This window comes from Anguilla rostrata, chromosome 1, assembly GCF_018555375.3.
Source record: "Anguilla rostrata isolate EN2019 chromosome 1, ASM1855537v3, whole genome shotgun sequence".
Classification (NCBI taxonomy): domain Eukaryota; kingdom Metazoa; phylum Chordata; class Actinopteri; order Anguilliformes; family Anguillidae; genus Anguilla; species Anguilla rostrata.
Genome location: NC_057933.1, coordinates 2,165,897 through 2,180,000, shown reverse-complemented (window position 1 = coordinate 2,180,000; position 14,104 = coordinate 2,165,897). Strand labels below are relative to the sequence as shown.

General features: G+C 44.8%; 1 protein-coding gene across 5 annotated transcripts in view; it reads left to right on the top strand.

Annotated features, from left to right (window-relative positions):
• Positions 1 to 916: 916 nt before the first annotated feature.
• The window catches only part of inpp5b (inositol polyphosphate-5-phosphatase B), a 38,168-nt gene continuing 24,980 nt past the window's right edge, over positions 917 to 14,104 (top strand). Inside the window, exons 1-6 of one of the 5 annotated variants that reach the window (XM_064345378.1) lie at positions 917 to 1,231; positions 1,957 to 2,035; positions 2,171 to 2,268; positions 2,633 to 2,662; positions 3,755 to 3,871; positions 10,466 to 10,600. In XM_064345378.1, the coding sequence (XP_064201448.1) occupies positions 1,174 to 1,231; positions 1,957 to 2,035; positions 2,171 to 2,268; positions 2,633 to 2,662; positions 3,755 to 3,871; positions 10,466 to 10,600 (517 nt within the window). In that variant the 5' untranslated portion in view covers positions 917 to 1,173. Of the gene's footprint in view, positions 1,232 to 1,953; positions 2,036 to 2,170; positions 2,269 to 2,632; positions 2,663 to 3,754; positions 3,872 to 6,379; positions 6,610 to 10,465; positions 10,601 to 11,305; positions 11,668 to 11,794; positions 11,818 to 14,104 lie in introns of those variants that run through there. The other 4 variants (XM_064345518.1, XM_064345443.1, XM_064345581.1 and 1 more) reach the window with 4 other exon arrangements.

Here is a 14,104-nt window from a genome sequence, read left to right as displayed (position 1 = left end):
ACTCCAGTTACAACAATAACGGAAAAATAATAAACCATATACATATTGCCTGTTTTCTCTTCCTGTTCACGGAGACTTTCCATGACTCCAGTTAGAAGTTTTATTGTTCATTAAAGAATGCACAAATGATTATATTGTGTTTATAAGTTGCATGCCGAAGGTAAAATAATGGAGCTTTATAAGTGTAAATGATTGTACGCAACCTAAATATTTACACAGTAGTTCCATGATATGTTCATAAATGACAGTGAAGTGTTTAACTGGTTCATTCAGGGCTCGTCTAAGATCTTTGCGTAGAGGATAGGCTATGGCTGTCAGCGGCAGCAATGCAATAATGCCAATTTTGTGATTAAATAAATGATAATGAATAATACATGCATTTTTATTTAGCGTTTGTTTTTTCATGCACGTATCTTACTTTGAAGGTGTTTAAGGAATAGCCAAACATTTCACGCTGTCTCACCATTCAAGTCAAGTGGATTCAAGTAGGAGCAATCATTCGCCGGGTCGCGCTTTTTTTCCTTCCTTGGTAAATGATTAAAATTCAGTAAATGATTAAAAGGACCACAAACTACCAATTATATTGCATGCGGTATGAATATGAATTTAATAAAACATTAGCAGTAACTATACTATTCAGCACTGGAAGGAAAAGGAAAGAAAGCTGAATGTGGTTCCTACATTTTGCGGTAGCCTTATCCGGCTCAAAATATTACAATTTTCCCGAGTTTACGGTCGCCTATACTTTTTTATGGATGACAGCTAGTTATAGGATGGTCTTTGGTGTGTTATTGTCATCATGGCGGTTAAGTAGTTTGTTTCTCTCCTAACGCGCTGGCCCAGAATTCAAAGGTTGACTAACCCGCCCGAAGGTTTCCTAATGCTGCAGCTAATGCGCGTGACGTCATTTTCAACTTCGGAAATCTATGCGTGGCAGTCAGCGAGCTGCCTGCGAGCGAAAAGGGACACAGCTGGACGAAGGGAAGGAATAATGACCGAATTCCAGAGGCAGCATCTGTACTTTTGCGAAAAACCCATTCAGATCATTTCAGGCGCTCGAAGAAATTTATAGACTGCTGTCGCGGCCATTTAAGGTTGGACGTCGGCTGTGTTTTCAACACAGGGGCGATTTTTTTGGGGTATTGGACATCCGATCTAACGGTTTTCGCTGCAATGGACCAGTCTGTAGCGATTCAGGAGACTCTGTCAGAAGACGAAAACTGCATCATAGTATCCTGCTTGGTAGTATTTGAGTATTTACACGAAGCTAATGTCACGGGCTTGTTTATTCATTCTGTAAAGTATAAGTTTAAACGTGGCTTGTATAAGGTCTGGTGACACTCGAGATCCTGCTTTGTGGTTAGCTTGTTCATAAAAATTTGAGGAAGATAGATTTTTGGACATCTGCCCAAGGCGAGGCCTTTGAGCGAGCAAACAGGGTCTGTATACATTTACTTCGCCGTAACCAAATTGGATCTTAGTTCAATCTGGTTTTTTCAAACTAAAGTTTGGAGGAATTTTCAAAAGCTCCTGTATTATAGCGCATATAATCTCAACTGTAAGCAGGAAAGACCGCTCTTAACTTTGCAAACTAGCGAACGCTGGTTGAGCATGCTCAGTAGCCTGCATTGCTTGGCAGTCATGAAGGTTTTTTTTGTAATGTTACATATGTCACACAAGATGGCGATATTGTATACAAGTAGACTTGGCGTTTGAGTCTGTTAATCGGGTTTTGAATCCAATTGATTTTGTTCGGCATGAAACGTTTCAAATTATACATACTTAATTATCAAAAAATGTGTGTTTTTTGCGTGTTATTTAACGCGGGAATGCGGTATTGATCCTGGAAATAGCCTTATATCTTAACTTGAACCCCTGGCTGCGTATTCTTACTCCGTCCATGCCATAAATAAAGTCAGGGCTAGGATTACATTTTCCTTGAGTGTACAAAACATGCCGTCCAATGTCTTCTCCTGGTGGACGGCGTCACCGAAAGCAGACTACTTGGGTTGGTGGAGCGTGAACATGAGCGCGCGTGAGTTTGTTCTCTTTTTTCTATCTCATTTTATGAATCTGAAGCCTTAAGTAGATCAGTGATCCTGCAAATTACACTCTTCTCACGGTCTCTCTGGCAGCACGTTTTAACACTCAATTTTTTTTCCTCCCAAAGACTGTTTTTGTTTACACATAGAAGAATGGCTATAACGGGCGATGATGTGGCGCTTGATATGATAGTGCCCATCTCTCACGACTTCGTTATAGTGGAAGGTGAGCGGGTAACACGTGCTTGTTTACGCATGGATGCAGTTTGAGTCTGTACACCTTTGGTTCTTTCCCTTGACTTGTGTGTCACCCACTGCAGTTCTCTATGAATGAACCTTAAGCGCCACGCACCATTTATACGAGTAACAAGTGGCGATGGTTTGGCTAGGTTTAAGTGGGTGAATAAGTATGCAACTAGACTAAGCACTAGATTTTCCGTTTTTGTTAAAACATAAAAACATTTATATTACACACCAGCCATGCGTGGTGTATTTTATTACAGTTGTAATTTTTGGAACGATGGTGCGCATTTGTTTAGATTCTGATATTCCAGTGCGTAAATAATCACATAAAACCCCCTGTGCTGCAGCTTCGTCACCCGAAGAACTGGCTGTTGTAGGTGAGTTTCTGTGTGTGCTGTCATGCATTCCCGCAATCTAAGTGTTACCGGTTTTGTTTTACTTTTTTTTTTTATTATATATTTTTTTTACTGGTAATAGGCTATGGATGAGTGGAAGGAATGCGAGTGACCAGGTGCAACAGTAGCCTACCCTCCCGGTACACTCCCACACACGGGTGGAGTCCGTTTATTTGGCAGTTTAACAGGAATGCATACACAAAAGAGAAAACAATAGACCGGCCTCTACAGTAAAACAGACATCAGTTGTAGTTTGAAATAAACATTGTGAGGGACAATGCGCTGTAAGTGAAAAAAACCCACAAAAAACAGAATTGAGCAGATGTCCCTGGAGATTTGACGGGCGCATTTTTCAGTTCAGACATTCCACTTGGGAAAAGTTAACAGTCCTATATTATGTGCATTTTAAAATCGGGATGTAGGAAAGGGCATATACCCCCCCAAAAGATTAAGCAGAACTACTGGCAGGCTTCCTGCTTGCATAAAGAAAAGGTGGTCACAGACGAGTCGATGCCATAGAGTGTTACGTTTTTCACATTTTATTTGTTTTTGCTAACACTGGACCTTTATGTGATTGATGTGGATTACTGGCGAGGGTGAGTGTAAGGATCTATCGACCTCTTGTTGTGGCACCTCTTTCCAATCGCTTATTTTACCTCCTTGCATCCTTTCCTTGCTTCCTTAGCTCCACCGATTAGTGGACGCACGCAAGGAAAGGACACAAGGGAAGGATGAGAGGACGGATGAATCAAGGAAACGTGTCTTAGACAAATGTTCAGCCCTTGTTTAGTCAAGTGAAAGTTTAGAGCCGCGTCAGTTACAGATGTGGCAGATGGGGAGAGGTGGATCCATAGGGCAATCATTCAATCATTAAAATGTCGCGCTTTCTTAAAAAATACTTTTGTAAAAGATGCGTTCGTGTTTCCAGGCTCAAGCCTGCTCGCTCCTCGCGCGTGGCTTGCTCATTCAAAGAGCATTTAGCGGGTTGAAATGGGGCGGGTAAAATGAGCGATTGGAAAGAGCCGGCGCGTGCCCCCGGTTCAGACCTGACGCGCGGCGTTCTCCCGGGTTCAGGCGCGGACACCAGAGTGCTCGTGACGGACCAGGAGCTCGAGGTCCAGCTGGAGTTGCGGTTACCTTTCGGATCCCACACGCGTCTGTTCCTCAGCGAGGTGAACCGGGCCTGGAGCGGTAAGAGGCAAGCTCGCGCTCTCTCTCCTCTCTCTACTCTCTCTCTCTCCCCCTCAATCTCTCTCTCTCTCCTCTCTCTACTCTCTCTCTCTCCCCCTCAATCTCTCTCTCTCTCCTCTCTCTCTCTCTCTCCTCTCTCTCTCCTCTCTCTTTCTCCCTCAATCTCTCTCTCTCTCTCCCCTCTCTCTCTCTATCTTTTTCTCTCTCTCCTCTCTCTCTCTCTGTATTCCCCTCTGTCTCTCTATATCTCCCCCTCTCTCTCTCTTTCTCTTTGTCCCTGTCTCACTCTCCGTCTCTTTGTCAAATTCAAATAACACACCCCCCCCCCATTACACATATGCAAATACATACACACACACACACACACACACACACAGGTCAAATGGCCTTTACTTTATAATGTTACAATTTATGAAACAGTGTTAACAATCAATACCAATGATAACATGTCCCACACCCTGTCTTAATTTATGGCAGGCAGAGATGTACTCTCTCTCTCTCTAACAGGTGCTATCCATTCTTGATATGATCTGGTTACTCTAATCATATTGGATCAGATAGTCCTGATGTGGTTCACAGGTTTCATTCATTGAGGACTGCAGGCTTTGCCACAGACTGCAGACATTTTGAGTCTCACCAATAGTATGAGCAGGCAGTTAACTTGAATTAGACCCTCAAAACGGGCATGCAACGCTTAGCCTCATTTGCATCTCAGGTCATTTGCATCTCAGGGTCATTTGCATCTCATTTGCTGTGTTTATTTCATGTCATTTTCTGAAATTACTGAATTTAAACGGAGGGTTTTCCAAACCTACGAGGCCCCGCAGTGAGCCTGCGTGCTAATTTATGATCATCGTGTCGTAGCGGTTCTGTAGCTGCCTGTATCTTTGCTCATTCTGTGGGGTATGGTTTAAGGATTTAAACCCCCATCCCTTGACTGGTGAAGCTGCTTTTTAACGCAGTGGCCTGTGATCATGGAGAACAACACAAACCCTGATGGCTCTCCTCTGATAGTGTTCATCCTGTGGTGTCGTCGTCTGCGGTTCTTGTGATTTTTTTACTTGATGACTTACTTTCCGCTTTAATTTCACTGTTTTTGTGGTAACTTTTGTGTCTCTGGCTGGCCTGCCCGTTTTGGCCAAGTCCCCCACAGAAATCAAGATTTAAATTTAAATTGGACTTTCTTCATTAAATGAAGTTTGAAAAAAATTAATTTAACAGAGAAAAACTCCTTGGACATGCCCGGTCATCAAAGATCACTTGCCAGGCTCTGTACTGTAGAAGGAAAAGCAGGAAATGTATCGATTAGTTTGTCCGAGAGGAAGAATTGATATTAATCAATATTTATTTTTATCTGGAGACACAGATTGTTTTACGCTTGAAGTTTGGGGTCTGGACTCGTTTTTGGTTTCATATTAATATGTAGACTTGTCTGGGTGTCGGGGGTTATTTTAGCATCAGCTGGAAGGAAACAGGAAGTGATGCTTACAGACACATTCCTCCCGATTGGCTATTTAAAGCTCTTCCTCCAGATCTTCCTGTCACTCTGCCACACTCTTGAAACCCTGTCACTGTATCGCACACCGTAAATCCTGACACTCTTAAAGCAGACTTTGTCCTGAAAGCCTACCTGTCCCTCCACCTGTGAGAGCGGCACTGGGGGGGGGGGGGGGGGGGGGGGCGTCACTGCGTGGGCGGGGCTACAGGGGTCTGTTTGTGAATGGCGGTTAGATGGCGGTCGCCATGGTGAATGATGGCAGGGGATGTGGAGAGCCTGACCCGGGGACCCACTTTGAATTCTTGCAAATTTTGTGCCGTGCCGTGCTGTGCTGTGCTGTGCTGTGATTGGACGGAGGAGAAAACCTGCAGGGCAGGTCTGGTGCTTCCCTTTTGGGAACGGGGAACTAGGGGAGGTGAGAGATTAGGACAACCACACAGCCGACGTGTTCTGTGGCAACGGGACGCCCGGATGCAGGACGTAGATCCACATTGGGGGTGACACGTGCATTTGTGCTTTCTTCAGAAAAGAGCTTAGGAAAATCTGTCAGGTTAGCTAAAGTCTGAAGACCTGCAAGGGCACACCAGTTTATTTATTATCAAAAGCCCTATCCAAGCAGAGAGAGAGATAAAGAGAGAGAGACAGAGAGAGAGATAAAGACAGAGAGACAGAGAGAGATGTAGAGAGTGAGAGTGAGCAGGAAGGAAAGAGAGGATGGAGGGGGTGGAGTTTTGCTAGTTTTGCTGATGATAGGGTAGTTTGTCACCCACTCAGAGTTTCACACAGACTGAACTTCTGAGTCAGAAGTCAAGAAAAAAATGGGGGACAGAGACTTTTTAGCTAATAATTTAGCCTCAGTTTGAAATCGAGAGTCATGTCTAAGGCTCTCCCCCCCCCCCCCCCCCCCGCCCCACCCACCCAACTCCATTCGGGCCCCCGGTCTATCCGTTTTTTCCGGTGAAAAGCAGAGAGGGGGGCGGGGTTTACGCCTGAGCGCCGGGGGGGGGGGGGGGGCGGTTTGGTGAGCATGTGTGAGTTCTGGCACGGGTACACCACTTCGCGGCGTGACTGGCTGCGCTCTGAGGAGAGGGGGACAGACTCGAACCCGATACCGTGGCCCGTCTCTGTGCTGTGCCAGGCAGAAGCGCCAGCCTCTCTCAGTCCGCTCGGGAAACCATGGAAACCTTTGGAACGGTGTCTGAGGCGCTGGGCGATAAGAAGAACGCGAGGAACGCTAAAGGTAGGCTTGAGGACGGCAGCAAGGCGGCAGGAGTAGCGGTCTGCGCAACAGGAAACGCTTGCAGAGAGTTGCTTCTGAAGTGGCTACCCTGCAGCGCAACAGGATGAACAGACTGCTTAGTGTGTGTGTGTGTGTGTGTGTGTGTGTGTGTGTGCATGTGCATGTGTGTGTGTGTAAGAGAATGTGCGTGTGCGATTTACGGGAGTGTGTGTGTGTGTGTGCATGTGCATGTGTGTGTGTAAGAGAATGTGCGTGTGCGATTTAAGGGAGTGTGTGTGTGTGTGTGTGTGTATGTATGTGATCACATAAAAGAGAGAGAAAGTGTGTGATCATGTCTGTGTGTGTATATGAGAATATGTGTATGTGTAAGAAAGAGAGAGAGAGTGTGTGTGTGTGTCTTTAGAAAATGTCCATAAATGTCTTGCAGTTTACTGACAAGTTTTGCTAGTGCTGAATTGATTATAGTCTCTGAAAACTTTAGTACTGAAACTGTGACATAAAAATATGATGCTTTTCAGTCCATTACACTGCTCACACATTCTCCAGGTTAGTGTCGGATATACACTGCGACTGCACAGATTTAGCCAGCTAGCGCACAGCATAGAACAGACAGGTTAGCTTGCTAACAGTCCAGTGTTTCAAATGGAACTGATTAGCTTACCAGATAACTAGCAAACATAGCACTTGAGTGTCCCAGAGCCCCCGTTTGTCCCAGAGAGAGACAGCATGTGGGGAAATTTTGTTCTGGCACGTGTAAACCTTCCAATTTATTATTAAATTTTGTACGCCTTTTTAATTATTGCCTCTTCGGTTTTTCTCGAGTACTCTTCCACGGCTAGCGCTGACACCGGTGAGGTCCGAACGAGCGGCGCCATTTTGATTTCACTGCGGTGCTTTGCCTGTTCATACGGCGGAGCGTTGATAGACTTTCACCTTTGAAAAGAAAGGAAAGGTAGTACAGGAGAGATGGCAGTTTGAGCTCACAGTTTCTGTGGTCTCCCCAGTGGGAGGGGGTAATAAAAGCTCTCCTGGGCTCATGGGGCATGTTTGAAGTCCACGGTGTAATTCTGATGCTGATGTACTGAGTGATAACACTGCACTTCTGAGCCGTGTGCTATCTGTTATCCGCTGCAGGGTTTATTGCACCGTGTGTTAATCTGCAGACAGAGAGGAGGGCCGTTTGAGCTGCAGAGCTTACGTAATTAAGCAGGGCGTCCGCCGGGGCGGGTCCGGGGCGGGTCCCATCTGGCTCTGTAGAACAGTTTTCTGACTCACGAGAAAGAATAGTCTCACAATGTTGGCTGCAGCGTTGTGGCAATGTTATAACACTGACAGAACATTCCAGTAACATTGCCAGGACATTTTGTGCTACCTGGCCACAGTATTCCTCCTCCTCCTCCTCCGCTCCACCCCTGCCCACCCCCCACAAAAAAAGAAAACACAGAATTCTCCTTTGTGGTGTTCGGCTTGCAGACTGGTATTTCTACTTTCGGGACAAAGTTGCAGAAATGTTCTCGTGCTAGTGACGTGAAGTCCAGGCGCTTTACACACTAAGAGGGTGCGTTTCAGGTGAATGAGCAGGGAAGTCTGGGTGCATGGCTGTGGCTGAACGCACTTCCAGTTTCTGCACCCTCAACTGAACTCGGTCTCTCTGCCCTCGGGGAACTTATGCCCTCAGACAAGGACCCGTTTAGTCCAGACTTTTCTTCCTGGTGTTGAACAGGTGGAATATGTGTGTGTGTGTGTGTGTGTGTGTGTGTGTGTGAGTGTGGTGTGTGTGTGTGTGTGGTGTGTGGTGTGTGTGTGTGTGTGTGTGGTTAGTGTGGTGTTGGTGTGTGTGTGTGTGTTTGTGTGTGTGTGTGTGTGAGCGAGCGTTATGCATGCGTGTATGTGTGTCCCGTTGAATGTTCAGCTGTATTAATTTGTGACCATTTTTAATCTCTGTTTTAAATGAATGAATTATTTAATATTTAATCATTAGTGTTTAACTTTATATTAAATAATATGGCCGGTGACTGGTTTTAGAAAGCATAGTGTTCGTCACTGACTGATTCACCCTCCAGCACAGCTTACAGAAATATCTGGGCATGATGCTGTACATGAAGTCTGAATTGTAAGACGTGCAGTAACCCATCAACAGTAAACCATTCAGCTTCATTTGGGATAAAAATCTTTGGTACCTGAATCCAAGCAGCACACTCTTCAGCTTCTCGACTGAAGTTCTACGGCGGACTGAAAAGAGCACCTCTCCTCGTTTTCTCTTCCGAGAAAGGAGGTGGTTACCTTCGGCAGAAGCAGCAGCAGATAAGAGACGAGCTCTGGACCAGCATCTCAGCCCTTCTGTGCTGTCAGAAGCCGGAGACGAACAGGCAGCCATTTTAACCAGGGGAGCAGGAAAGGAAGCGGAGGGTAGATCGCTGATCATTTTGGGTTTCGCCCGTCTCTCAGAAACGCAGGAGAGGACAGAAGATCTGCAGCTGCGGGACTCAGAGCAGCAGAACCGATGCGCGGGCCTGGCTTGTGAATAAATGAGTTGAGATCGTTAATGTGGTTCCTGCTTCAGAAAGACCAGCACAAAGGTTCAAAGCAGTTTATTATGGTTACATACGGCTTTTGCACAAAGCATGGGCGTTGCAGCGTGTTTTCTGGACTGAACTACAGAGGCACTTAATCTCTTTTAATCTTTTTTCATTTTATTTCTAGACAGCAAAAAAGATTGCACTCTTATGTTTGCACGTTTTTCTTGTTCTTGTATTGGTTTTATCGTAGACACATCCCCTACATTTTATGATACGTTCTCTTTATTTTTGAGGGTTGTATTATGACCAAAATCACAGTGCTAAATGCACAAACCCATGTGTGTCCGGTAAAAGATCAGTGTTATATGAGAGCATGTCTGTAGTAATCTTTACATGGTTTATGACAGTGGCATTTTACAGAATAAACTTCATACTTCCTCTTCCCTGACCTGGGCCTGAAATATCACACGGTCTCTGCCCAGGTTGCCGGAGACACACCTTTGCCACTGCTAAACTGAGAACATGACTCATACATTACAAGCATACACAAAAACACCACTATCAGGCTTTCAGCTGGTGTGTGTTTGTGTGTGCATGTAGGGGCGCATGCAAGTGAGTGAGTGAATGTGTGTGTGTGTGTGTGTGGGCATGTATTACTATCTTTGTGAGAACCAAATGTCCCCACAAGGATAGAAAGATGAGGAAAATTATGCAAGGTGGGGACCTTTTGCTGGTCCCCACAAGTTCAAGAGGCTGTTTTAGGGTTAGGACTTAGGGTTAGGGTTAGGGTTACAATTAGGTTAAGGTTAGGCATGTAGTGGTTGGGGTTAGGGTTAGAGGTTACGGAATGAATGTAAGTCAATGGGAAGTCCTCACAAGTATAGCAATACAGACTAGTCTGTGTGTGTGTGTGCGCGCGTGCATGTATGTGTGTGCGAGTGAATGTGTACGTATGAGTGGGTGTGCACGCATACGTGCGTGTGTGCGTGAGCATGGGTGGGTGTGAGTGTGTGCATGTGATTGGGTGTGTGTGTTTAGTTTAGTTTAGTTTACAGGCATTTAGCAGACACTCCTATCCAAAGCGACTTACATTGTATTCAGTTATACAGCTGGATATATACTGGAGCAATGCAGGTTAAGTACCTTGCTCAAGGGTACAACAGCAGTGTCCTACTGGGGAATCGAACCTGCGACCTTTAGGTTACAAGACCAACTCCTTAGCCATTATACTACACTGCCGCCGTGTGTGTGTGTGTGTGTGTGTGTGTGTGTGTGTGTGTGTGGGCATTGTGTGTGTGTGGGTACATTCATGCCTATTGTCATATCCTCTCTTGCAGAAGTGTGTTCTCAGCCTCCCGGTGAAGTGCCGGCCTCCCAGTTCGAGTGGCTCACCAAGTACCGCAAGTCCCAGAAGGGGCCGGGCTCGTCCAGACAGAGCAGCGGAAGGCACTTCTCCAAAACCAAGAAATCAGGCAAGCAGCTTTTTCTCTGCTTCTCTGTCTCTCTCTCTCTCTCTTCCCTTCTATCTCTCCCCCTATCTCCTTTCTCTTCCGCTTCCCCCTTTGTCTCTCACTCTCTTTCTGATATTTCCACCAAAGCTAGTCAGCTGCATCGAGAGACGCAAAGATAAATTCACAGCTGAATGCCTTTTTAATGAGTCATTGAGATTTCTGAGCAATGTACGATCCCTGTATGCGGGGAAACCGGAATTTCGCCTACTTCCAGGCTGCATCACCCCTACTACGACTATCTAATAACAAGAACAATGTGCTGATGCCTACACCCACTTATTTAAGGAGAGGAGATCCAATCAGCTTCTTATGGCCAGTGGCCAGGAAATTCTCTCTGTCAGGCCTGTGAGAGTGACATCATCACCCGCCAAATTCCCCAGAGGTGTGCGACAGTCCTCAGTCCTCTGGCTGTCAAAGTGATATCAGATATCAGGAGCGTGGCGGTTAGTCCTAGCTCTCTCTCGCTTTGTGCTGTCCTAGCTGCCTGCACGTGACCTGCCTGTACCCAGTACAATTAATGAATACAATGAATCTCTTAACAAAAACACTCGCACCTTCCCAACATTTGACGTCTTTTACCTGATGTCACCCGTAGTGTTTATTTTCCTCGACTTTTTAAAGAGCAAAACACATTTTGTTTAGCCTACGTTATGGGCGTTATCTGTAATTAGGGTGTTGGCTAGTGTACGCCACCTACTGACCTTTGGATGGCCTGATTTTACGTAATGTTTGATCAGATGGGTTTAAGCCAGAGACTGTAAAAAAAATTGGTTTAACCTAATTTGAGGTATGATAAGTGGGGGGAAAATTCGATCCAAAAGTTTATTTTAAGCCCGCCTTATATGGCTGTTGTATACTAGCTTGGTGCTGAAGTTAATTGACGCATTGCGCTCCTGCGGTGGATTGCTTTGGTCTGGTTGCACACGGGCGAAGAAACAGGCTGGAGTATCAGGAACAGGTCCTGGGAGAAATAGCTGAGAATGAGAGTGAGAATAAAAAGGAAATGCCTAATGTTATGAAGGAAACGGGTAAAGTAGCGCATTTTCATTTTCCGTGCTGGTTCACGTCACCTTGTGTACATGTTTCAGAGCGAAAGAGTGTTAGTTAGCAGGCTATTTCGGAAAGTTTAGCAAGCTTGCTAACGTTAGCCAAGTGCCTACTCCTAAGTAGCTAGCAAGGTAGGGAGATTAGGGCTGCTATGAACTGTGAAAATTTGGTGTTGTCGATGTAGCTATACTAGCTAGCTAGCACAGTTACTACTATTCAGCAAATGTAACTAATATTAATCTTTGTTACAACCGCAATAGCCAAAAACACGGCGATAATCGTTTTTTATTGTATTATCTAGTTCCTTTATTCACGAAGCTGGCTAGACTAGTACACTGTGTTGATCCTTATCCAGTTCACGCTGACAGGACGCGTTAGCCAACTTTATTTGCTCAGTTGTGATAATGTACTAGTACTACTAGTTAGCTGTATCGGTTTTCCGGATACTGGCTATTATCGCTACCACTTGTATGTTTAAAGAATTCAGTTTAACCAAAATATAGCTTTCTTGCTATTTTTATGCTAGTGTTGTCGGCCAGTGTGTAGCTAGAGTAACGTTACCCAATAATATACCCTCACCCAGGTGTTCTAATTCAATTGTAAACATCAAAGTAGCTGGCAGACTATGTTAGACTAGGCATTACATTGCCCCAACGATTGAGGCATCATCATTACTGACCCGTTTAAAAGATTAGCTCGATGTGTGTGGTTTAGCTTATTGGATTTGAGCTGCAAATCTGGAATACAAACTTGATTTGGTTTTCCTGTCTGCGCACAGTTTTATCAGAGCAGTGTCTGTTTGGAGTTAAACTGACAGAAATCTTGTTGTTCTTCGCAGATACCAATCTTAAACTAAGGCCTCGTACACACTGGAATTAAAACGCGTTTCAAAAACCACCAGAGCTCCTTAAAACCGTCGAATCCACTGTCAGGGGTTGCGAAAACGTTAGAATTTAAAACCCCTCGGACTAAGGATCGGAAACGTAGCGAAAACCCTTAACTGGTTTTAGCCGTGTATTATGTAGGCTACGAGGATCGGTTGCCAAAACCTACAGTACCTGTAGAACCATTTTCCTTGCAACGTAAATACATTATATAAAGTTCCGCTGGTGGTACTCCGTATTCCGCGGGGATTTAAAACATCTTAAGAGTTAATTTTACAGTTGAAGGTGTAATATTTTATTAACGTTTTCGTCTCTGCGACCTAATGCGTCGCTTCAACGTAAAACATGTAAAGCGGAAAATCGATCAATGTTTTTAATTTTGTTTTTCAGAGACTGATAGACTACGTCGCTATGTTTACCAAGGAACGAAAAGATCAAATCAATCACTTATCAGATATGATAATTAATCAAGTCAAAGATACAGACTACATGAAGCGCGTTCTAAGTTTCGAAACCACCGAATGCATTCAAGTAATGTGTACGACAGGTCAATGTAAGCTATCGAAAAACTCTCAAACGTTTCAGAAACTTAGAACTACACCAAACCTGTCAGTGTGTACTGGTCAAACATTCCCACTGCTTGTCGACAGATCACACGGGGCTCGCAGCTTAAAAGAAAACGATCTCGCCAGCGGTGTTTATCTAGCAAACTTCAGTTGTTTTTGAAAAAAAAAAACGTGTTGGCCACCTGTTGAAATGAACGTCATTTGCACCAACGATCCTGCGGCGCAGATTTAGGGCTACTGGGTTTGTGTAATGATGCCCAAGAATAGTTACTAGTTAGGACAGTTTAATGTATTTTTTTTTTTCATCAGAAAGCTGAACGCAAGCAACGAGTGTTGATAGGCCTCTTCGAACAAACCTAACTGTTGGGGTCTAACCTCATAATTTTACCAGTCAGTGTCAGGATTGAGCAACGTGCCCAAACAGCTGGATGGAAGTCAAAATTCCAGTCGGGATCCCTTCGGTTGTAATGGTTGGACTGGCTAATTGTTGTTTTACAATGGCAGTTCTCTTCAGATGCTGTTAAGTCTGCCTCAGTTGTCTGGTGTCTTCAGTCCGAAACGGACTCAAGTTGAAGGTGTCAGCCAATGGGGAAGCAGGTTTTAGTCACATGGTACTGCTGTGTGAATAACTGCATTCAAATCACCATGTGAGGGGAATCTTAAAGTGTACTGGGGTTACACCATAGATATGTCTATGGGTTATACAACACTCTGGGTATCAGTGCGTCTGGCGCCCTGTTTCGGTCCAGTGAAAATTAAGGACAAATTGTTGGGTTTGAGGTTCCATTAGCTTAATGTAGTTTACTTTAGGCTAGCTGTTAGTTACGCGTCTTCCGTGGTTGTTAGTCTGTGTTGGTGTTCTGCCGCTTTTTTTAGACGGCGGCTGGACTGAAATTGACGGCGTCAGCAAAGCAGGTTTAGGTCACGTTGGCCCGCTGTCTGAATAACTGTATTTATGTGCAATCGCC